At 51.2% G+C, this 23,509-nt stretch overlaps 9 protein-coding genes across 9 annotated transcripts; 5 read left to right on the top strand and 4 right to left on the bottom strand.

Annotated features, from left to right (window-relative positions):
• Positions 1 to 1,141: 1,141 nt before the first annotated feature.
• Positions 1,142 to 2,899, top strand: N7458_010434 (sugar porter family MFS transporter; the record flags this gene model as incomplete). Its single annotated transcript, XM_056913816.1, has 4 exons — positions 1,142 to 1,218; positions 1,291 to 1,729; positions 1,795 to 2,442; positions 2,498 to 2,899. The coding sequence occupies 4 exons, from the start codon at positions 1,142 to 1,144 to the stop codon at positions 2,897 to 2,899; spliced, it is 1,566 nt and encodes a 521-aa protein (XP_056762665.1).
• Positions 2,900 to 3,207: 308 nt separating this feature from the next.
• On the bottom strand, positions 3,208 to 4,300 carry N7458_010435 (DNA-directed RNA polymerase I subunit RPA34; the record flags this gene model as incomplete). The annotated part of the gene is made up of 2 exons (XM_056913817.1): positions 3,208 to 3,961; positions 4,032 to 4,300. 2 exons carry the CDS (start codon positions 4,298 to 4,300, stop codon positions 3,208 to 3,210), a joined length of 1,023 nt encoding a protein of 340 aa, XP_056762666.1.
• A 323-nt stretch (positions 4,301 to 4,623) lies between these two features.
• Positions 4,624 to 7,259, top strand: grc3 (uncharacterized protein; the record flags this gene model as incomplete). Its single annotated transcript, XM_056913818.1, has 4 exons — positions 4,624 to 4,657; positions 4,714 to 5,243; positions 5,296 to 5,607; positions 5,664 to 7,259. 4 exons carry the CDS (start codon positions 4,624 to 4,626, stop codon positions 7,257 to 7,259), a joined length of 2,472 nt encoding a protein of 823 aa, XP_056762667.1.
• Positions 7,260 to 7,664: 405 nt separating this feature from the next.
• Positions 7,665 to 10,056, top strand: N7458_010437 (uncharacterized protein; the record flags this gene model as incomplete). The annotated part of the gene is made up of 4 exons (XM_056913819.1): positions 7,665 to 8,163; positions 8,216 to 8,217; positions 8,288 to 8,761; positions 8,809 to 10,056. Coding segments are annotated over 4 exons (2,223 nt in total), but the record flags the coding sequence as incomplete, so codon positions are not given.
• A 1,591-nt stretch (positions 10,057 to 11,647) lies between these two features.
• Positions 11,648 to 12,679, top strand: N7458_010438 (Allergen; the record flags this gene model as incomplete). The annotated part of the gene is made up of 1 exon (XM_056913820.1): positions 11,648 to 12,679. One exon carries the CDS (start codon positions 11,648 to 11,650, stop codon positions 12,677 to 12,679), a length of 1,032 nt encoding a protein of 343 aa, XP_056762669.1.
• A 963-nt stretch (positions 12,680 to 13,642) lies between these two features.
• Positions 13,643 to 15,550, bottom strand: N7458_010439 (putative prenylcysteine lyase; the record flags this gene model as incomplete). The annotated part of the gene is made up of 2 exons (XM_056913821.1): positions 13,643 to 15,174; positions 15,256 to 15,550. 2 exons carry the CDS (start codon positions 15,548 to 15,550, stop codon positions 13,643 to 13,645), a joined length of 1,827 nt encoding a protein of 608 aa, XP_056762670.1.
• An 81-nt stretch (positions 15,551 to 15,631) lies between these two features.
• On the top strand, positions 15,632 to 17,040 carry N7458_010440 (small subunit rRNA maturation protein TSR4; the record flags this gene model as incomplete). The annotated part of the gene is made up of 2 exons (XM_056913822.1): positions 15,632 to 15,751; positions 15,826 to 17,040. The coding sequence occupies 2 exons, from the start codon at positions 15,632 to 15,634 to the stop codon at positions 17,038 to 17,040; spliced, it is 1,335 nt and encodes a 444-aa protein (XP_056762671.1).
• A 649-nt stretch (positions 17,041 to 17,689) lies between these two features.
• Positions 17,690 to 18,742, bottom strand: N7458_010441 (CSN8/PSMD8/EIF3K family protein; the record flags this gene model as incomplete). The annotated part of the gene is made up of 2 exons (XM_056913823.1): positions 18,544 to 18,742; positions 17,690 to 18,260 (listed from the first exon to the last, which is right to left on the bottom strand). The coding sequence occupies exons 1-2, from the start codon at positions 18,708 to 18,710 to the stop codon at positions 17,690 to 17,692; spliced, it is 738 nt and encodes a 245-aa protein (XP_056762672.1). The 5' UTR covers positions 18,711 to 18,742.
• A 1,143-nt stretch (positions 18,743 to 19,885) lies between these two features.
• N7458_010442 (folliculin domain-containing protein) lies at positions 19,886 to 21,309 on the bottom strand (the record flags this gene model as incomplete). The annotated part of the gene is made up of 2 exons (XM_056913824.1): positions 19,886 to 21,208; positions 21,298 to 21,309. 2 exons carry the CDS (start codon positions 21,307 to 21,309, stop codon positions 19,886 to 19,888), a joined length of 1,335 nt encoding a protein of 444 aa, XP_056762673.1.
• Positions 21,310 to 23,509: the final 2,200 nt, after the last annotated feature.

Consider the following 23,509-nt stretch of genomic DNA (forward strand, 5'->3'; position numbering starts at 1 on the left):
TGCGATGGTCAGTCCCATGTGATGGCGGCATCACTCGCTGTCAGGTGACTGTGCTTATATAATTGATGATGGACAGCCCAGCTCAACCTTGGGATTTTATGGATCTTGAGAGACTACTCCTTTGCCAAACTCAAGGATGTTTCTTATAAACATTACCTCGCAGGGATAGGATATAGAGCCAGTTATGGTGTGGAGTGGACCGTCAAGAGGAACTGATCAACTGAGCGGGATAGACTCAGCAGGGTGTTGATTAACCAACTACAGCAGACATATAAAGGTAAAAGCAGAGAGCAGAACTATGTATACATCTCCATCTCGCTAAAACCTAAGACTTCGTTCCCTATGGGCGGCAGTGTACTCCGTCGTATTCTCTCCGGGTCACCGAATATGGACATGGGCGTTTCTATGTGCCTGAGCGGGGAGATAGACCGTGCATTGGCCCCCTTCCTTCGATCGATCTACAGTACAAAGAAAACAAGCCATCCAGTAACCACTACTACGTTACTTCCAAGGTAAATGGGTCTCCTTTCGAGGCTCAACCAAGAACGCGCGTTCTGGACCCGGACAACTACATTATCACGGCTGTCGGATTACTACGCAGACCACGAGTCGGTGTACCTGGTTCGTGTAGAGACTGACGAAACGATCCATTTAGACAGGCTTCAACTTCCTATGTTTCGAACTGTCTTTTGAATGTATTTTGTATCATCTTTCCTAATTGCTTCAATATCTCCTCTTAATTTATTGTGTTCAACCTTCGACTGACTTGAAATTTTGTCGGGATCTCAATTCAAGTACATATGTGAGATCCATAACACCATCGCACCACGCGAAGGCGTGCTCACCTACACCAACAAGGCAGGAACATGGGCCGCATCAACTACTCCTGATCACTAGTAACTGACCACTAACCATTATCAATTCGCTTCAAACTAACATCTAGCTAACGCTAGGCTAGACCAAAGTCAACCTGGCTGGTGTCAGATGTAAAAGCACGCAAAAACATCCATGTATCTGCTCACCATGCCATTGTTTGCCATGCCATGGCGCCTCAAAAGAAAAGCTTTATATGCCAGGTCTTGGCCTCGCCTTGGCTCCTACAGATCGTATTCTCGTATTCTCTTCCTCTCCTCCAGTCACCATGGGGCTCTTCAGTGTTCCTGAACTCAACACTCGGCTGGGCACTTGGCGGGCCTACCATTTGGCAGCGATCGTCTTGTATGTTCCGACAAAGCTCCCAGCTCATACTATCTACAAGTGAATTTTATTAACCTAACGTGTTCCTCATAGCATATCATCTTTCCTCTCGGCTTATGACTCGGGAGTTGCAGGTGGAATCCTAAGCTACAAGTCCTTTCAAAATGACTTTGGCTACACCACCAAGCACCAGTCCAAGGTCTCGTCGCTTACAGTGGGCTTGGAGCAACTAGGATCGTTCATCGCCGCGCTCTTCGTGTATCCATTAACCAACAGATATGGGCGCAAAATCACCATTATTGGCTCGACGGCCCTCTTCGTCATCGGTGTGATTATCCAGGTCATCAACACTCACTCACTGGCGGCTTGGTACATTGGCCGCGTGGTGGCCGGTCTAGGTATGGGTGGGCAGAGTGTTGTGATTCCAATGTACTCGGCAGAGATGACACCCAAGGAGATTCGCGGTCGCTGTGGTTCATTCTATCAGTGGCTCTACACATGGGGAGTTTTCACTGCATATTGGGTTGACTATGTGAGATCCATGACTTTTGAGTACAACTTTCTTCACTGAGATCACATAGACTAATGCTCAAGCAGGGCGTTGCCAAAAGCACATCGATTTCGGGCACATCTCGTGAATGGCAAATTCCTGTGGGCCTTCAACTGATCTCTGGAGGTATTCTCTTCATTGGCACTTTCACCTTGCCAGAGTCTATTCGCTGGCTCCTGTCGCAAAACCGTACAGATGACGCCTGGAAGTCTATCGTTTGGATCCGAGGTGGTGATACGCCGAAGACCCGTGAGGAATTCGCAGAGACTCAGTTGGGTCTTCAAGCTGAGCGGGCTGAGCGCGAGGGCTTCTCTCTCCGTGAGCTGCTTGAACCAGCCAATCGTCTGCGATGCCTTGTTGGGCCTCTACTGTTCATCTTCCAGAATGCGACTGGTAGCAGTGCTTTGGCAGTCTTTGCGCCACAGTACTTCAAGTTGATCGCTGGTAGCGGGACAGACCGCAACATGCTGCTGACCGGTCTGTTTGGTGCCGTCAAGGTCATCTCATGCACTTTCTTCATCGTGTTCCTAGCAGAACGACTCGGTCGCCGCATGACGTTAGTGAGTGGCTCGGCTTTGATGTCTGCTTGCATGTTGATTACTGCCTTGATCGTCGACTACGTCCCAACACAATCTGCAACCAGTGTCACGGCAGCTGGAAGGGCGACAGTAGCTATGATTTACCTCGATATCATGGTTCGTTCTTCGCTCGATTTGAAACAGTGCCCTTTGCTAACTTTGCAAATATCAGATCTACAACTGCTCATGGGGCCCTCTACCGTGGGCCTACGTTCCCGAGATCTTCCCCACACGCATTCGTGCCCTTGGTCTGGCAGTCAGTATGTTAGCTCACTGGGCTTCATCGTTCTGCTTCTCCTTCGCGAGTCCCTACATGATTTCTAACGTCGGTGCCAACACATTCCTCATTTTTATGGGCTTTGACGCCGTCGCTGCTGTTTTCTGCTGGTTCTTTGTTAAGGAGACTCGTGGAAAGAACCTCGAGGTTGCTGCCGGTACGGAATGGGAGGCGGCTGAGCGTAGCTCCTCTGATGATGGCGAGAAGGGTGGAGTGCTCAATGCGGATGGAAAGAGAGTCCAGCTCATTAGTGTGCATGAGAATTTCCATGCTAACATCAAGCACCGGTCTTCGTGAGGTGAGTGACTCACGGCGACTGACATATGCCTTTGCTGTGAGCAATTGAGGCGGACCACAACGAGATTTATCACAGAAAGAATCTAATAACATGACTGTGAATGCTAATTGAACAATACACAGACCTTGTCTGTTCGCTTAATACGTTGCTCAAATTTGCTCCTTTGATCCTTTGGACAGATCGAAACGAGCGTCAGATCCGAACATCGGAGGACACGATTCTTAGAATGATAAAATTGTACATTGAATTTGTCCCGCAGATCATATAACGAAGATATCTTTTTGCTAAATAAACCCATAACGCCAAATTATGCCTTCTCGGACCTTTTCCGCTTCTTCTCCTCTCGGTCTTTGTGAGACTTCTTCGACTTCTTCTGACTCCGCTCCGCATCGTCACCGTTCTCTTGTGTGTGCTTCTTGGACTTCTTTCGGGGTTCAGCACTAGCCTGAGAAGCATCCCCCTCGGTGTGGTGATGCTTCCTCTTGCGCTCCTTCTCCTTCTCACCAACGGGTGCCTTGACTTGAGGCTCCTCGGACTCGGATTCAGAGCTGGCCCCAAGAGTCTCTGGTTCGCTGGGGAGGCTGCCGACGGGCCGGAAGCGCATCATCATGCCCTTTGGTTGCGGGCGAGGCGGCTTCACAGTACTCCGCAATTTCTCAATCATGGTGGCAGTTGATTGAGCAGCCTTCTCTGGCAGACCAATCATCTCCTGTACATGGAAGCTTTGGATGGAGTCGACTGTGTTGCGATACCTTTGAGTACTCTCGTCATACACAAGCAAAGTTTTACCATCGGGATCATTGTCGTTGATAGATCCGGCCGGGATTCCGTAGCTTTTACCATCGTGTGACAGGATCGGCTCACCCTTCAAGACCTTCGACATAGTGATCTCTTTGACCTTAGACAACGGGAGGAATGACGGTGCGGTGATGTGAAAAACTTGCTTGCCGCGCAGGTTGGAAAGAATGGAGGAGGTGTTCGAAGACGGGGCAGTTTGCTTCGTTGCAGACTTGAACCCGAATGGTGGCTTGTATGGCTGGTTCGGACCGGGAATGTGAATCCTAGGACATCGTCAATTTACATGTCCTCAGGACAACATTCAATCGGAGCAAGGAAGAACAAAATACTCACTTCTTGGCTGGTGATTGTTCCTCTGTAGCATCCTCACTTGTGTCCATTTCACTGGAGCTTCCAGACTCGCTTTCGGACTCTGAACCCGAATCAGAGCCTGAATCTGAGTCGGATGAATCTGAAGAGTCCGAGGAGTCGGACGACTCATCCTCGGCCTCGTCCTTGGTTTTGGTGACCGCCTTGACGGCCTGCTTCTGGGTGTTTGCGGGCTCGGGCGAGGTCGATCTGCTTGAGCTGCTGTCGCTCGAGGAAGAAGATGCAGCAGCCATCGTGGCTATTGAGGCTCTGAGATGCGCTCGGGTGGGGAGAGCTGGTTACGGGATCGGAGTGGCGTTGAAAGCTAGGGAGAGAGTGAAATAGGAGGTGTAATGCGCAACAATTAATAGCTTGCTAGCCAACTGATCTTGTAGCTATGCAACCCGTCGGATCCCTGCGACGTTGAAGGGAATGTTGGAAATTGCGTCCGATCTTTTTTCTGCTCCGCGGAAGCACGGACCACCCGCCAACTTTTTTGCTTATCGGCTTCATCGCCGCATTATCGACCCTCCGCTGTGAAAATCGGGTCTTAGGACTGATCCCACGGCATAGAACGATGAAGCGAAAGGCCGAGAAGCAACAATCCGCCGGTAAACACTAAGAATTGCCATAAACAACGTTTGTTCCTCGTTAATGTCTTCACCAGCTCCAGTCAGCGCCATGAGCGCTGTCGCGGCGCGCAGAGCTCGGCAGCAACAAGCGCAAGCTGCGACCATCGTGAAGCCCGATGTCGTTGTCGAGATTACCACGGAGCCCCCTTCAAAACGACCCCGCCGGTCTCTTGAAGGGCAACAGATTACCCACAATTGCGAAGAATCTAAAGGTCGCCGCACGAGGTCATCAACCAAGCAAGAGGAATCGTCGCCTCCAGTGACAAGGGCTGGACGGCCAAAGAAGACTCTGAAATCGGACCAATTGGAATCACCATCCAACGGGGTGGTTGAAGAGAATGAAGATTCAGACCAGGAAGAACTCGAGCAAGAACAAAGAGAAGACGACGAGGAAATGGCAGAAGACGAGGTTGCGTCTGTTATTGGAGACGCTGATGGATATGAATCGCCTGCAGACACTCCCGCAGAGCTTCAAAATTTCCCATTGTCCAAGGCACGGCTCAACAAGAGCAATATCATTTACGCAGATGACGATACCATGTGTGTTCGCATCAAAGAGAAGACGGTATGGCAAACACCCCCCGCCAGTGGCTTCAATATCACTTACTCGACGTTAGAATTTGGCCTTGTTGGGACAGTATGACTTATGGGTTAAAAGAGGAGTTGTGAGCCTCATGGGTGCTAAGCTGCACCCTTCTGCCCGAGTATATAGGGTCTATGCTCCTTCGACTCACTCCTTGCCCGTGGTCAAATGTGTTTCTGGGGTAGATGGCGAGGCAGAGGTTGAAATTAGGTCATGTAAAAGCGGCCTTATTCGCCTACGTGATATCTCGCCCCTCTATCAGAAGGTTTGGAATGAGGGAAATACCGCTGCAGATAAACTCACCTTGAAGAGCGCACTCAAAAATTCACGAAGAACCTTCTCGGTGGTATGTGCATCCCGAATATCTTGCCTTTGCCTATGGCGAGACTAATTCTTTAATAGCTGTATACCTCTGCCGACGATTCTCTGAAAAGACATTTGCGACCTCTTCATCTCGACAAAAAGTGGAGTGCATCGATGAAAGCGCTCTCCCAAAGACATGGTCAACTGCGTGTCCTGGTTTGTGGTCCAAAGGCCTCAGGAAAATCAACTTTCAGTCGCTACCTACTGAACCACGTCCTCAGTCCGGCCCCTGAGACTGAAAATGGATACATTAATACCGACGGCTGTGCGTTCCTTGACTTGGATCCTGGTCAGCCCGAGTTCGCACCCATGGGGCAGGTCTACCTTGCACATTTGCGGGCTCCTTTCTTTGGACCTCCCTTCACCCACCCCTCCCTTGATGACTCTCGTGATGGCCAGATCTTGCGAGCTCATCACATCGGGGCAACCTCGCCTAAGGAAGACCCGGACCATTATGCTCTAGCTACAATGGACCTGATGGAGCAATATCGGTCCTTGCTCACGAGGTACCCTCAATGCCCGTTGATTGTCAACTATCCCGGCTGGATTTTTGGCCAGGGACTAGAAGTGGCAACATGGCTGATCAAGTCTCTCGGTCTATCCGATGTTGTGTACATGAGTGAGAAGGGTCCTGTCGAAGTTGTGGAGCCTCTGAACATGGCTGCCAACGAGGCTCGGATCCCGATGACTATTCTGCCATCCCAGCCTACGGACTTTGTGAGCCGATCAAGCGCCCAACTGCGCTCAATGCAAATTCAATCTTACTTCCACCTGTCCCACCCTAGTGGGCTTACAAATCCGCTTTGGTCGGGTGCACCCCTCTCTCGCACGAGGCCTATCACTGTGGATTACGCGGGTGAGAAGCAGGGTATCCTAGGCATCATGGTCTTGGGATCCCACATCAGCCCTGCAATGCTTCGAGAGGTCCTCGAGGGAGCCATTGTCGGAGTTGTTGCAGTTGAATCTCCAAATGCGATCATGGCCACAGCTACTGGTTCAACTGATGAACCGGTTGATGATGATAACGAAGGTGATATTGATGCAGATGAAGATGTTGAGATGGGCTCGGGCGAACAGCAAGTCGATGGCGCTGCTTCTGGGTCCATAGCCGACGGTATCTTAAGAACCCCCGAGGAAGACCTTCCCTACCTTTGCGTCGGTGCAGGAACCTCCGTCCCTCTGAACCCCAGTGCCTCAAACTGCCTTGGCTTGGCTTTGATCCGATCTGTGGATGTTAAGTCGCGCAAGCTGGAGCTCTCCACTCCTATTCCTTCATCACGCCTGCATGACGCTATTGAGCAAGGTCATGAGCTTGTCCTGGTCCGTGGTCAGCTGGATAACCCGAACTGGGCTGTTAGCGAGGAATATTACTCAGCACGAGCTGCCGAGAGGCGCTATCAGAAGTCGATTGCCCGGGGAAAGAAGAGTAGTCATTCTGCAGTCGGACAGGACAAACAGAACGAAACACTCGCTATACTCCGCGAGCGAATCCGTCGTGCAAGTAATGTGCCGTGGATGACGGTGGTGGAGGACAATAGCCGCCGCCATCGCGAGGCTGTGGCGCGGCGCGAGAAGTCCCTGTGGAGACTGAGGAAGAAGGCGTATCCAGCTAGCGAGAGTGAAACTGACTGGTAGTATACTGTACTTATAAACAAATCTCCTATAACTACTTCTCACAATGTACATGAACATTACAATGCGCACGCCGCCCTTTCTTGATCTTTGATATGTCACTTTCCAATTCAATATTTACGTTCGACTAAACCGACGGTTTCAAATGCGCCTGATGTTGGCTTTTTGCCATTGAAATAACCTTAATGTCCCAAGCCACCATTGAATGCGATTTTGTCACTGTTCGATTCGAGAGGTTTTCTCTGTTCGGGCTTTACTTAAACCCGAGGCAGGCGCAGCTCGGGGATTACGAAGGCCCGAGACGACATCATCTCTCAACGCTGTGACTTTCGAAAAAATTCCCGAGTACTCTTCTATAAATGATCTGTTGTTCAGAGACTGAGGGAATTAACCATCAAATGTGAATAGACCAAACTGGAAAGCCTCACGAGAGCCATGTCGATGCCAGGTCCAAGCAATTCAGGCCCCTATCGGGCCCCGCATCGCCCGCCGTCAGCCAAGTCACGACGAGTCCTCGCCTGCATCCTCTGTCAGCAGCGCAAAGTGAAGTGTGACCGCAAATTCCCCTGTGCTAATTGTATGAAGCATGGAACACAATGTGTGCCATCTACGCAGACACATCCGCGAAGACGGCGATTTCCCGAGCGTCAGCTGCTGGATCGGCTCCGGAGTTATGAGGCGCTGCTCCGTCAGAACAAGATCAAGTTCGAGCCACTTCACAAAGAGTCTAGTTCGGGCGCGAGAAGTGAGAACTTACAGGAGGAAAGCGAAGATTCGGGTGCTGAACAGTCAGAATCAGAGAGGGGCGGTGGATCGTCTCCAACTGACCCTTCGAAACCGAAAAGCGCTTATGAGGCTAAGTACGGTGCCATCTGTTCTCTTGGTTCCTTTATGCTATTCGATGCTTGTTCAGCGACTAACTATCTATGGTAGGAATATATGGCATGCTATGAGTCAAGGCGTAAGGCCCCCCCCCGGCGGGCCCGGGCATTTATGGAGCTTAACTTAACCATTAACATTTTCGAATCCAGTTCCGAGGAGTGAATAATGACGGCGATCTGAATGACGGTGTCCGAGAGGTCATGGTTGGGAAAACCTGGGATCACCTCTTCGAAAACGACGATCATCTTCTGTTTGGCTCACGGCAGGCTGCTGTTGAACTCTCCACGCTTCATCCGGAGCCAGTACATATCTTCAGGCTCTGGCAAATCTATCTCGACAATGTCAACCCGCTGCTTAGAGTCACACATACCCCAACATTGCAGGGTCGCATCATCGAAGCCGCAAGTAATTTAACCAATATTACTCCCACTCTGGAAGCACTTATGTTTGGCATCTATAGCATGGCTGTACTGAGTCTTTCCGAGGACTGTCAAACGTTATTTGGAATTCCAAAAGGTGACCTTCTCAGAAAGTTTCAATTAGGTTGTCAGCAATCTCTGTGGAACTGCGGCTTCTTACGATCTCCTGATCGTGACTGTTTAACCGCACTTCACTTCTATCTGGTAAGTTCAGCTTGGTAATCCATGATTTTCTTACTAACATTGTCTAGGTTTCGTTACGTCCTAGCACGGATCCTCGCTCTCTATCATCTATGCTCGGAATCGCGAGTCGTATTGCTCAACGGATGGGTATCCAATACGAGTCGAATAACTCGAAATATCCTGTGCTCGAAGCTGAAATGCGCCGAAGACTTTGGTGGTCATTCGTACTGTTCGATGCACGAATCAGTGAGTTATCGGATTACAGAACCACCATACTCGCCCCAACCTGGGACTGCAAGATCCCTCTCAACGTGAATGATTTCGATCTTCGCCCGGAGATGAAGGATCCACCGGCAGTTCAGAGTAAAACCACCGAGGCACTTTTTGCCCGTTTGCGCTGCGAGATAGGAGAGTTCATCCGCCACAGCTCCTTTCATCTAGATTTCACCAACCCATCTCTGAAGCGCGTTGCCAAAGAGCTTCCTGGGGATGGTAATCTCGATGCTCTAGAGAAGATCATCGAAAAAGGCTATCTTGATCATTGCGATTCGCAGATTCCACTTCATTTCATGACAATCTGGATGATGAGATCTACGCTCTCGAAAAACCGACTTTTAGAATACTATTCTCGGTGCGGTTCTGAACCTCAGGCAGAGAGACGAAACGATACTCCGATGCTATACGCATTCCGGGTGCTTGACAGCGATACCAAACTCTTGAACAATCCCTCAACCAAAGGATTTAGATGGCTTCTTCATTCGTACTTCCCCCTTCCGTCATATATCCACATCGTCCAAGAGTTGATCAAACAACCTACCCGTCCAGACGCCCAACAGGCTTGGGAGGTCATGAGCGATAATTACGATGCACGATACAATGTTTCAAGTTTTGTCGCCAATTCTGTCTTGAAAACATTCACCAAGATCCTTCTCCAGGCCTGGGAGGCTCGCGAAAAGATCTCCAAGAACCCTGAAACGTCGACACAGGAGCCACTGGTCGTACCAAGAATCGTGTCGAATCTGAAGATAATAATGGCCGAGGAGACACAGAATGAACAAAACGCCAACATGGAGCAGCAGCTCGGCGATTTCACAAACGCCGATGTCAATGATTTACTCATGTCACTTCCCATGGGATTTGGTAATTCTAATTCGCTCTATGGGATGGCTGGAACAGATAGTTACCCAGGGATTGATCAGGCGCCGTTGCCCAATCCTAATCTTCCTGGGCAGCCTCCCGGTCTGTCTGCCGCTGAGATGCATCAGATGACCTGGGCATCAATGGTATGGGGCTTCCGTGAACGTCGCGGGTGTTGAGATGGAATCGTTGTTGGGCTAGGGCAGTGGGCAATTATCTTATGACAGGATTGTAATTAGTAGTGGGGGCAGAGTGCAACGTTAATACCGTACTTTAGTTTAGACTTTACACCTATAAGGCGGGATCGAGCAGAAATATCAAGTCCATTCCCTATTAGTTCCTACTACGTCCACTCCAATCGTACAAGTGAGTTTCGGTCTGCACTCTTCTCCAGGCATTGAGTCTGTGCGACGGGACTCGCGCGGAGGAGTGCCGGATGGAGAGGTGGGCCCCAAGGAAATTATATGAGGCCTAGATCAACTCTATAAGTTTATGATTTGATGTGCCCGACATACGACGGAGTATCTGCGGAGTACATATCTAATACAAGACGGGTAACTAAAGTTCTGTATGTAGAAAGAAGCAGTTGGAAAGTTCAACGAGAACCGTGGGCCAGGGGATTAGCAGGCCCGCACTTGACTAATCGCTCGATGGAGCCCGGATTTCTGATTGGCGATGCGATCCAGGCACAATCGCATAATTAAATCGGGCCCCACGATGGCGACTTTATAGGTTGACAGACCGGTCAGTCCTCCGTACATACATGAAAAGTTCTCTGATGCAGGTCATTGCATATTGGACATCTCCATTCTTTAATTCCCGAGAAGGGTCCACGAGGAAAATTCTGGGATTTGCCGGATTGAAGGCGAAGAAGAATGTTCCTTGTACCTGCGTTGGCGCCCACATTGTTTTAGCCTCCGTTCGATGCAGCCGAATATCGCCTAGCCTTGTTAGCCGGGCTGGTCAGTCCGGTTAATTCGGAATACGCGCCCGAACGGGCGGCGCCATTGTGTCAGATTTGCCGCTCTAAAGCGCCTCGAGGACTCGGGGTTATGGGGATATGGGGGCTATCCATGGGGACCATACAAGAGGTGTATAGATCCTTTGTGAGCCCGCGGAGAGCCGAAAATGATAGAACCAGAACAGACCGTAGAGAATATCACAAGATTGGCATCAGTCCCGGGCGATCTCACGTTGAACGCGTACGTTCTAGGCTTGGATGGAAGCCGGCAGAGATTAGGTCGACAACTGGGTGGGCCTTGGCCAGACTGGGATAAGTCGGAAGTGCCAGTCCACCAGAATTCACCAACCACGACCCTCGAAGAATACCAAGCCATCTCCACCTTCAGCCCACTAGAGCCCGCTGGCGGGCGAGTATACGTCAACTCCCGGGCAGACTAATAAGATGAGGACAATTAGGATGAGAGACTCAGGCGAAGAACCCCATTTTAGGGCTGGCCATGCGTCGTCCAAGACCATCCTTAGCGCCTGGTGTACGTATAGCCCCCCACGCCTCGCTATCCCAGTGCCATCGGGACCGCTCATTAAAACTGAGAGCCTGGCCCCCAAAAGGTCTAACCCTCTTCTCCCCTGCTACTGCTGTACGTTCGTTCACTTCTCTTCCAGCGAAGTTCGCTGTGCCGTTCTTTTATCCAGTCGCTCTTTTGAACCATCGACCTGCTGCGTCACCGTCGCTCAAGACGTTACTGTTGCCATCCCAAAGTGTAGTGGTGGCTTTGGTTTCAATCGAGTCCATCTTCCAGCGAAATTATGCACTTCTCCAAGTCTCTCACGCTGCTGGCAGCCCTGACCAGCAGCGCACTCGCTCGCCATGGCCACAGTGCCCGGCATGAAGGCCATCTCCGTCGCCAGGATACTGGCAGCACGGTCACTCTGACTACCACCAACACTGTTTATGTCTGCCCGTGTGATTCGTCGACCTCGACCAGTCTGGTGTCGATCTCTACGCCGATCCCTGCGACTACTTCGACCTCGACTGTTGCGTTGACCTCTTCTACTTCGACCTCCACCTCGATTTCTACTTCCACTTCCACCTCATCGTCCACCTCAACTGAGATCTCTACTTCGACTACTGTCTCATCAACCTCCACTGCCGCTGCTTCGACCACTTCATCTGGAGCTAGTGCCGACTGGAGCTCCGTTCCCTCCAGTGGAGAGTACTGCACCACGGGCTTCGGTGGTGTGACCAACTCTTCCGGCTCGGGTGATACTTACGTCGGCAACGTCGGCAGCCCCTACGGTACCAATATCCAGGAGGTGTCCGCCTCCGAGGCCAGCAGCTACAAGTACGTCGTGGAGTTCCAGGGCTCCAACACCGAGGACTGGAAGGTCGTGATCTGGAACAAGATTGGCCCCGATGGCAAGATGGACGGCTGGTACGGTAACGCCTGCCACAGCTTCACCATCGCGGCCGGTGCCACCAAGTACTACGCCTTCGATACCGATTCCCAGGGTGGCTGGACTGCTTCCAAGGGCTCCATCCCCCTCAACGAATACGGTAGCTATGCTTCCACCTGGGGTGAATTCGACTTCGGCTCTACTGCCAATGATGGCTGGTCTGGCTTCGACGTCTCCGCTATTCAGGCCCAGAACGCCGGTCTCACCGTCCAGGGTATGAAGATTTGCAGCGTTCTCTCTGACGGCACTTGCTCTTCGATCACCGAGGATGCCGAGACCGTTGACAACGCCTACACTGCTGCTCTCGCCGACGAGGGTGGTCTTGGTGGCAACCTGGTCGCCGGTGCTGTCCGTCTGGCCGTCACCCTGGACTACTCCAGTTAAACTCCCTATTCAATCTGTGACTGAATGATCAACCTCTGTATCTCTTTATTTCATTTTCTTATGTACCTACACTCACGAGTGTTAGGGTTATGTGTGGGGATGGCTTGGTGTATGACCAGTGGTAATCTTTTTCGTGTCCTTTTCTTCCCATTCTTCCCTTCTCTTCGTGCCACCATATTAATTCACCTGATATACCATCCTGGCTGCAAAAGCATTGAGTAGTTAGCAACTCCCCCCTCCCCTTGGGCCCCTTCTCTTGATATCTGCAGTTCTGCACAGCGACGGGGTGGAGTTACGCGTCACTAGCGGGATTGGGCGTTCTTGGCCTTTTTCGCGAATGTTATGGCACAAGTCTCGACTCCTTATTCTTGTCTCGGAAACTTGAAGGAGGAGTATGACTCTTCGCCATGATTTGAATATACCTATTTGCTTTTTTCTCTTCAACCGCGGTTCTGAGGTTTCAACATAGTATGTTTAATCCGGCAGCCGAGTCGAGGAAGTATCATCGTATGGTTTTTATGGGTAATCTTTCAACCCAATTCAAGAGTTTGTCAAGGTTCTCTTAGACCGATGTATCAGTCTCAATTTTGGTGATTGGTGATCTTGATTGAGACGAGAAGAAGAATAAGGTGCGCGGTTTGACCCGCAAGCTAAACATATCCCCCTGGCTCGCTAGCCGCCGCCTTCTTCCCTCGTTCGTACCTTTGGACTTGGGTAATCGAGTTCAAGCATCGTCGACTGGCTGCATGTTATTCCTTGAATATGGCGGGTTGAGATATTCGTAAGCTATAAAAGGCTTGACTTATAATCTCGAATGATCTAATGCCGTTTATCATTCGAATCATGTGAATACAGAGGAATTCAAGTTGAATTTCATTTACATTTCAGCCGAGAGAGGGTGTATACAGAACCTATGCACTGTCGCAAGAAAGACTATACTGAACGATGATAGTTGGAGTGAATTCACAGCTCCGTCTTCAGGCTCAACAATGGAGAGCTGCTTTTACTTTCCTCTTGCTTCTTCCATAACTGTACCATGAGTGCGGCAACATTCCGGCCCATCAAGGCGCTAGTCTCCATAGTCGAGATAAAGCTCTCAATTCCACTAGTATACCAGACACCAGGAGCCAGAAGAGTCTCCTCGAATGTCACCCTCGGGTATAAGAGGGGATACGGGTGCCAAAGCTTCTCGTGGAACCAGCTTATCTCCGTTTCGGGCAGATCCCCGATAGTTGTATTGGCGTGTGGAGTAATTACCGAGCCGGTGCTTTCAGGGTAGTCAATGTCGAGTAAGTTCGCAATGAAATCTGCCGTCGGCCGTTCGGGTGAGAAGATCTTGTACACATAGTGCAACTCATGCTGCTCCTCTCCATCCTTAACGACTGAGTAGTCCACAGTTCTGAGCGTACTGATGCTCCAGAATTCAGCAGGTCCAACACCGTGCGGGTTTTGCCCTAGATCCAGGTCTTCGGGAAGTGTCGTGAGAATAGTTTCCGGGACCTGATCCTTCTTCCCATCAAGTCCAAAATACTTTGCGGAAATTTGATGGGGCGAAGCAAATAGCGTGACATGCAACTTCACATAAGGGATTTCGTCTGGGATATGCTCCAGGGGAGGGGATATTGAAATTCCAGAATACTGCAGCGGTCCGGCAATGATGACTTCATCAAACTCGGACTCATCAATAGACTGGGGAGAGTCAAGTTCATCGCTCGGATGGGATGTTACACGGATGGTCCCGTCATCACCGCGAACAATTTCGGTAACTGTGGTAGCTAGTTTGACATCGGCGTTTGCAGCCTTGACAGCGCCGTCAAATATTCGCCAATTCCCACCGTCAATGGATACGGCACCGTCAGTGGCCATGCAGACTATCGACTCGAGGCCGTGAATCAGGCCCAAATTCTGGCCATAGTTGACCCGAGTACTTGCTTGAATAATCTCCCGAGAGAATAACGTGGAGATCCGGTTCGCTGCTAGAAAAGCCTCGCCGGTTGATGATGTAGTGTTGAGCAGGTCTACTGCTGCTGCTGCCTCAGACAGTGACTGAAACGGGAAGAGGGGTTCCTCGTATAGGCGCAGGAACTTCCCAACAATCTCTTTCATCAGATTCTGGGTACGTAGCGGGGCCATCCCATATCGCCAAAGGAGTCGGCCAATATTCCACCAGCTATAAGAATCCTTCATAGTAAACGCAAACTGCTTGCCATCCCAGATACCGATCGATTCATCCGATTCTCGGGGCCGCGCATGGTCAGCAGCGCGAACTGTAAGACCCAGATCACGCGAGGCATTGACCAGATTATAGTTGACCTCGACGAAAATTGAGGCTCCTAGTTCGATTGGATATGCTGGGTGATCGAATACATTGACTGTTGTCGAGCGTCCTCCGATGTATGAGGCACGCTCGAAGACGGTGAGGTTGAGTGGAATCCCAGCCTCATCCGCAAGCTTGCGGAGCTCGTATGCAGCAAAAGAGCCTCCAGCACCGGCTCCTATGATATTATTAGTATCTTTGATGTCTCGGGATTGGACTTATCCAGTTGCAGACCCCGAGGAAACTCTTGGATACCTACCGATGACAGCCACCCGCTTGGAGGAGGCATCTAAAGCAGGTCGTAGGAGTTGCTGTGGCTGGACCGCATTGCTAAGCGGCAAAAGAATCGTTAGAACAGTATATAATAGCCACAGATCCCGCAAGGGTCGTGGAGTGAATGCCATCTCTGCAAGCCACAGATTCGCATCCAGAGATAGATCGTAAAGGTAAGTGAGCTGAAAGTTGGAGGTCGATGTTGCAAGGGATCGAGGCCATGACGCGGTAATATTACGGCAGTGTGGGGCCGCCGTATCGCTTATCGGCGATCGCAACATTTTTTAGTGAGGGGGACTTTTTCTCGGATTTTCTTCTTTTCCTCGTTATTATCAGATACCCTTTCATCCATTGTTCACGCCATGGATCCCTATGACAGTGACTCGAGTGTCGACGAAGATTTCGCCGAGACCAACGTGCTGCTCGGATACGCAGATGAGGAGGTCATAGAAGACACTATCAGCCATCTTGGAGGCTGGCCAGTATGCTCCCGACTCCAAGCAAGATCCAATGCGTGGACATATACACTGACAAGACCTGTTTTTCGTTCCTATAGTCATGGATCGATGAGAATACCCCGCCACCAGGCGACTACGCCAACTGCAAAGTCTGCAATAGCCCGATGCTACTGCTTCTCGAACTGCACGGCGACCTGCCCGACCATTTCCCCAATAACGAGCGCCGCCTGTACATATTTGGATGTCCCAGGAAACCATGCAATCGCAAGCCAGGGAGTATCCGGGCATATCGCGCAACTCGCAAGGTCAGTCTTCCCGGCCTACCACTGCCACAGCCGCAGAAGGAGGAAAAGAAGAAGCAGCCCGAGCCCCAGCCCCAGCCTGAGCCCGTCGCGCCGCCAAAGCCCAAGATAGACCTGGGAGCAAGTTTGTTCGGCGCGACCGCGCTGACAAGCAGCGTGTCGGCGAATTCCAATCCCTTCTCGGTCACTCCTGGCTCCAGCACGGCGGCCGCGGGGGCCAATCCATTTGCGATGCCCAAGCCAGCGACGCCCGCGGGCCCGGCCCCGGCCCCGGCTGCTCAATCTCAATCATCCACCACGACCTCTACATGTGCGCTTGCTGAATCATTCGCCGATAAGGTCCGGATTTCCTCGCCCGCCTCGGCAAGCGCCTCAGGCACGGCGACCAAACAAACGCCCGAATCGACTGGTGTCCAGGCGCCATGGCCCGCGCAGTCTGCCTTCCCGGCCCCATATAAGAAGTACTACCTCGATGCCGAATACGAGACCATGTCGCGGCCGTCGACGCCCACGATCCCTGAAAATGTCACCGTGGAGCCAATGGAGGAAGATAGCGCCGGTGGTGAGGGTAACGTCGAGCTCAAGGATACGTTCGAGTCCGAGATGGATAAGGCCTTTATGAAGTTCTCTATGCGTCTTGCGCACAATCCTGAGCAAGTCCTGCGGTATGAGTACCGCGGTATTCCGCTTCTTTCTTCTTACGCCGACCAGGTCGGCAAGCGCCTGCACCCGGAGCACAGCGCTGGCCGCGTGACGACCACCGGAGGTGGAAGCATGCCTCCGTGCGAGTATTGTGGTGCGCCGCGGGTGTTTGAGGTGCAATTGGTGCCCCATGCTATCAGCATGCTTGAGGACGGACGCGAGGGCGTCGGGCTTGGCGAGGGGGATGCGGGCATGGAGTGGGGGACTATCATCCTCGGTGTCTGCGGACAAGATTGTGCACCGGAGAAGATTGGGCAGCTTGGTTGGCGCGAGGAATGGGCTGGTGTGCAGTGGGAGGAGATAAAATAGAGTGAGAAAGAGAGGTCATTATGGCCACGAGAGTTGATATACCCATGCGGAGGTCAGAGGGGGTTGGAATGCTGTTTACGACCTGGTGGATGCATAAAAACATAGATCTCGTTGGGTTTACATAGATCCACGTTCCGATGTCTAATGATACTTACTTTGACACGCGAAGATGCTCAATCGTTCTTGGAAATACTGTATGTTTCTTTTCTTTTTTTTTCTATTGCAGCGAGCCAGAATGTAGAAAAAGTCGACTCGGCATAGAAGGCATCAGTACCTAGGTATGAACATGGGCATCTCTCTCGCATCCCTCATCAACCGCTCATCATTCCAGAAGAGCCAGAACACAGGATTCCAATACACAAGAAAAAAAACCATCAATGGGGGCAATCAATGGAGAAAATAAACGCCGGATTGCGCCAGATCCCGACTCATCTCCGCGGGGCCTCCTCCATGCGAAAATCTATCACCGTCGTCACGGATCGGGGATTCATGAACTCATGTCTCTTTTTATTTTGAAAAAAAAAGAAAGAAAAGCACTTCCCTCCCACATGGAGAGAAACGGGGCGGAGAATGAAGAATTTGGGTGGGGGGTTAAACAGTAAGAAATCGGAGGCAAAAAGAGGATTATTTAGGGCAGGGCTGTGATTGTTCATGCGGGCTGCTCGAAACCACGGCGGATGACACGGCCGAACATGTCGACACCGACACGCTCGCTCTTCACCTCGCTGCGGGCCTCGTTCTCCTTGTTGGTAGGGACGCGAACAACGTCACCCTCGACCTTCCAGCTGCAGACGTCGGCAACGAACTTGGCCAGAGCGTCGCGGCTGCGCAGGTCGAGCCACTGCTCGAGGGACTCGGCGGTGATGGTGCGGAAGGCCTTGCCAACCTCAACGGCGATGCGGATGCGGATGAGCTCCTCGAAACCGGCAATGTCGGCGGTCAGATCAGCGTACAGGTCATCCGAGTTCAGGGTGGACCAGAACTGGGTGTACTGGGCGGACTCGAGGAGGGTAGAAAGGCGGGAGAGCTTCTGCACGGACTCGACAAAGTCGGAGGTCTGGGAGGCAGCCTGGGCCTCGGAGGAAGCGGGGAAGGGCTGAGTGTGGGCGGGGAGCAGGGCGAGGCAGAGCGAGAAGGCGGGAGAAGGGAACACAGTCAGGGCCTTGACCAGGACGTTGGTGACGGTGTCAGGCTGGAGAAGGTGGGGGTTGAACTGGTAGCTGTTTTGAATAAGAGATGTGGATATTAGCACAAAGCTCAAAATTCATATATCGTTTATAAAAGCAAGCGCAACGGAACTGATCGGCATGAATGCAGGCAACGTTCACACCTTGCTGGCTCTTTCAGAAAGATTGAAATTCTCAACAGCCCCATTCGCGACAGGTTGTCAGGTAATAGGAAACGTGTATGAAGAATAAAATCATTCATCATAGAAAAGAAGTCCATATTTTTCACATGCATATAATTTGAATCTTCAAATAAAAGAATAGAGATCCAACTCACAGCTTCAGCAGAGCCAGGTTGGCATAGAGATCGAATGACCGGTCCTCGCATTGCTGGGCCACGTAGTCCTGGAAGACGGTGGTGGTCTCGGGGTTGTACCGATCGAGGCCATTGAGGATGACATCGATATGAGCCGGCCGGGTTTCACACTTGTCGAAGGCGACCATCTTGGCGGAGGTTGTGTGAGGGTTGGTGATGTGCGGGTCTGGCTTTGTTCCTGGAGGTGGTGCTTTTTGGTGGGATTTTCGATTGTGGCCCGGGTGTGCTCGGAAGAACCTAAACGGGGCAGTTTATCCGGCCACTCCATGGTCCCGAAGTATATCTCGCGGCTGAAATATTTAGACGATCTATATTAGGAGGCATGTCATTGCTTTTTTTGTGGACAGTCTTGATCAAACTAGCCAATTTCGATTCTTAAGGGTGCTGTCCAGTGCCAAATTTCTGGCATCCTTGACTGGTGTACTGGAATGGAGATGTAACTTTATCTTGGCTCCATCCAGAAAGCTGCCGTTTTCATCAAAAGCGTCTCCATCCTCCCCAACCACTGCGAAGAATCGTTGAATTAACTTACATAGTATTCATTCATAGTTGGAAAGAATGGACAGGGTGACCCTGATCTACACTATTCCAGCTCTCGTGGACTTGATTTTGTGGCAGCATGGAAGCCTTTGGGGGTTCATGCTTGGAGAGTAAGACGGGCATATACATCGGCCGCAGGTCGAAGACAATCCTGGAAGTGATGTAGCCTGGAAAACAGCAGATTAAACAAAATTCCCAGCCTGTTCAGGCTATACTCGTTTGTGTTTCTCAAAAATACATTGTTATGGTACATGTCCTCCTGAAAGCCTCATCGCGATCATTGTCATCAAATCTCCCAGTCATGAATCCGAGCGCGCAAATGAAAGCCAGCCGAAATGGGAAAACAAAAACAAAGTTATCGCTCATTGCAAAAAGACGACAGGCCTTTTAGAGAAAAGGCAGGCTGTCCAAGAGAAGATAGTGAAAAAGACAAAGAAATGCGGCAAAAGTCTCCCGTAAAAACAAACTCCGATCCGTATCTGTGAGACGCCGTAGTCTATGCCCATACCCATCTTGCGCAAGAAACATTGTGAAAAGCAGAAATCCCAGAAAACAGGCCCGTAGGCGAGATGCAAAACGACAGAAAACAGCTACACCACGGTAGTGGTGCATTCGCTTGAACAACACATGGCATGAAATGAAAGGGAAAAAAAAAGCATCGTGGTTGCACGAAACAATCAAGGTCAAGTGTGCCCAGCTAAGAAAAAAACAATGCCGGCGGGGTATCTCAAACGGATATGGATGGAACAGGTAGGAATCGCATTTAGGCCACGACTGACCGGCGGGTGTTGGTAATGGGGATCGGCTGAGGCCCGGAGGCAATCTCAAGTTTAGTCATGTCGAGATCATTGCCGTCATATTTGGAAACTGACTGGCGTTTCTGGGAACGCTCAGTGCCACGAGACACGACAGGCTGGATTCTGGTAGCGCTCTCCTCGTCGCCGACAGTGCTGCAGACAAATCGGTCCTCGGAGATAGGCATACCGCCGAACATCGTGCCCAGCTGCTGGAGCAGCGCAACAAAGTGCGCATGAATCTCGGTGAAAATGTATTCGTTGCCGACGATCTCGGCCAGATTTCGTGCACGAATTTGGCCAAGGCGACGGGGCTGGCCGGCCAGGTCCTTAGCCCGACCGGTCAGGAATGATGAGATGGGGGTGTACTGCTGGTCACCAGACTGGGCGGCAGCACTATTCTGTTCCTCACGCTTTTTCTCTTCTTCCTGGAATCGCTCGGCACCATTGACAATGCCAGAGGCGATGCGCCCGAATGCGCGCCAAATGACGGGACAGGCTCGGAATGCTCTTCCGGCGTCCTTCCCGGCGAGAGCCACTAAGGCGTAACTGCGGCGCTTGCCGCGTGCCATGGGGTCCGGGAGGCGGAAAATAAAGGCGATCGTGTAGCCAGCTACGGAGTCGCCGAAGCAAAGAGGGCCGGATGACAGGCCGCGAGGCAGTAACTCACAGCTGAGGGTGCGGATCGAGGAGCGGCGGAGGAGGGCGTAGTCGGCCGGGTTGGGGGGACCGCGGAGCGAGAGATAGGTGAGAATATGAGTGTGACATGATGATGCATCGGATGCGACTGAGGCAGAGCGCAGAGAATCAGGTGGAGAGGCGTGAGTGTGGGAATCCGGGGTATCGTCATCCACGTCAGAGTGACTGTTGCCACAGGAGTAAACGACTTCGCGCGATCGCAGGACCGGGCTGCCGTTGCTGGTACCGTTGGCGTCACGACTGCCGGGTGCACCCGATGGCAGCTGTCTGCTCACGTCTTCGGGGAGAGACAAGCTACAGCTGGCGCATGTGTCGCCATCCGTGCCGCCGACTCGGTTTGATCGCTCCTCGGGGGATGCATGCTGTTTGGAAGGTAGGAAGTATGGGTGATCTTCGATCTTTGGTGATCGCGATACTGAGGGTTCAGAGGTGGTGCCCGGTGACTGGGGCGATCTAGGCTCTCGCGGAGAGTGGGAGGTGGTATCGGGCGAGGCCTCGGCATCGGGGTGACATTGTGAGCAGGCGAACGGGAGAACCTGCGAGCAGATGATGGAAGTAGGGCCATGCACTTCGCAGAAGTGCGTGAGAGAGAGCTGTACCCGAGAAGAGAGACGTTAGGTTCGATCCATTCGGTGAAGTGCTTCGGTGGGTGTGCCCGTTAGACCGAGCAAGCGCAACTCACGATAAAATCCATGGTCTGGACCTGATTAGGCGGATTCCAGCAGAGAGATTAGGCCATTGCGGCGGAGCATAGTGGAAGTGGCAGAGTGATATGGGCTAGTATGCGCCAGATCCACAGACCAGGTTGACGAGGAGGAGAGGGAGAGAGTGAGTGTGTGGAGGAAAAAGTGGTGGTGAAAGTAGTCTAGTGGAAGGGAGAGAGAGAGGATGGGGGGAGTTGCATATAAAGAAAGTTAAGCAGCGAGAGCCGAGAAGGAGGAGGAGGAGGAGGAGGAGGAGGAGCAGGACGAGACCTGGACCGACCACTCCGTGCACAGCGACGGGGGAAGAAGTACTCCGTCGTCGAACTGCAGGGCCGTAGGGATAGAATGGAAGGGGGGCATCTGTTGCCACGGCCCTAAGTTACATTACCTTTTTTGGCTCTGGAAAGTGATTTAGAATTAGAATTATTATTATTATTATTCCAATGACTATTATCCTTCTCGCCTACAGTACGGAGTACGGAGTAGTAGTATTATTAACAGCCGAATGGTTATTTGGCTCGGGCAAAGCCCGAGTGGATCGGGTTCCCAATTTGCCCTTTGGATTAGGAAATCTTTTTGAATATTTTAAATCTTATTATTATTCCTTCTTTTTTTTCTTTCCCTCGACTCTCGCGCGACAGCCTCCCCTTCTTAGATGGAACTAATGGAAGCCCGATGGAACAAATCCCTGCTCCACTCGCCCACCGAAGCTTTTCCGAATACGTCCCCGTTCCCAACTGAAGATGTCCATCGTTACTTAGTGCGGAGGACTGCGGTTAAAAGGAAGAAGACTATGGTACTGCTAGTCTGCTGGCATTTGCAGTACAGGACGGAGATAGTACTCGGTAGTATCCTTTTTGATTCTTTTCTGACTGGACCAGCCACTGGACGGATGCAGGGCGATCAGGGGGGGGGAAAGGGGATCTGAACATGCTTCATGGCCATCACCAACAGTAGTGTACGGTACTTCTGCCTGGTCAAATCACCATGAAGCAAAATAGCCTCTCTATCATAATTCCGATCGAGTCCCAAGAACCGGCGGCAACTCACATTCTTGGGACGAATGGCGCTCCCCTTACAGTCGACCTCCTTTCCTCCCTTTTACAGTCTACGACTGTACAGACTATGCACTGCTCGTACTTCGTCTATCCCCATACCACCTGACCTTTTTTTTTTTAAATTTTTTTTTTCTTTTCTTTTCCTCTCCCAGTCACTTTTGCATGTGAACCACTTGATTTAGTCTCAGTTTCATCGGCCCGACTGTAGATGAATTGCTTCGTGGCCCAACCAGTGTCTGTTCCGCTCCTCAACTAGTCCGTTCTGAGCCGAGGGACCGCTCTCGTCCTGCGGTGGAGACTGCAAACAGGGGGGAGCGCCGTGAGAATGCCGGCAGAGCTACCGGGGCTCTGTCATCTTCCGACAGCCGCTAGATGGCGATGGTGAGTGGTGGTTGTTATGGGGAGATTTATGCTGATTCCTGGGATGGTGGTTGCGAGGAGTCTGAATAGCCTAAAGCTACGGGAGTATTTCTGTGCAGGAAAGAATAAGGATGCTGATAGTTTAGGATGAGTTAATGACCAATTATCCTAATCTCCCGGATAGGGCCCGCTAGTGGTGGATGCAAGTCAATCAATCCTCAGTGTCACCCGTCTATCTCGTGGGGCTCGCCTTCATCTGTACGGATTAGAGTACATTGTAGATGTTGACGTATACAATTCGTACGATTTTGTACTGCTCACGTTGGGCTTGATATTGGGGTTGGGACATTTGCGATGTATGATCTATCACCTGGACCTGTCCGACAGGGGGATTTGACACTCATATTTCTTTTTTCTTCCCTGGTCCTTTGTGCTGGGAAAGAGGCTGGATTTGCTTTTTCCGTCCGTTCCCAGCCCGAAGATTTTGCTCCTCGATAATGATATCAAATTACACGCCTTCTTTTTCTTTTTTTGAAGGGCCCCCAAAACTCATCACACCGCAATTATGGTGTTGAAAACGTTTCAACCTGAGTCGGCGGATTACTCGGGTGGTAAATCCTTCCTCGCTAGGCAACTTCGCCTGCACTCTTGGAGCGAAAGCCACAACAATAATCCGAGGAACGGGAAAAGTAAAACAATAATAAGGCTAATAATAATCCTTATCCCTAATTTGTCCTCCATACTCCGTCACTAAACTATGAAACTCTGGAAG

This window comes from Penicillium daleae (assembly GCF_028827525.1).
Source record: "Penicillium daleae strain IBT 16125 chromosome Unknown utg000008l_segment0_segment0, whole genome shotgun sequence".
NCBI lineage: Eukaryota > Fungi > Ascomycota > Eurotiomycetes > Eurotiales > Aspergillaceae > Penicillium > Penicillium daleae.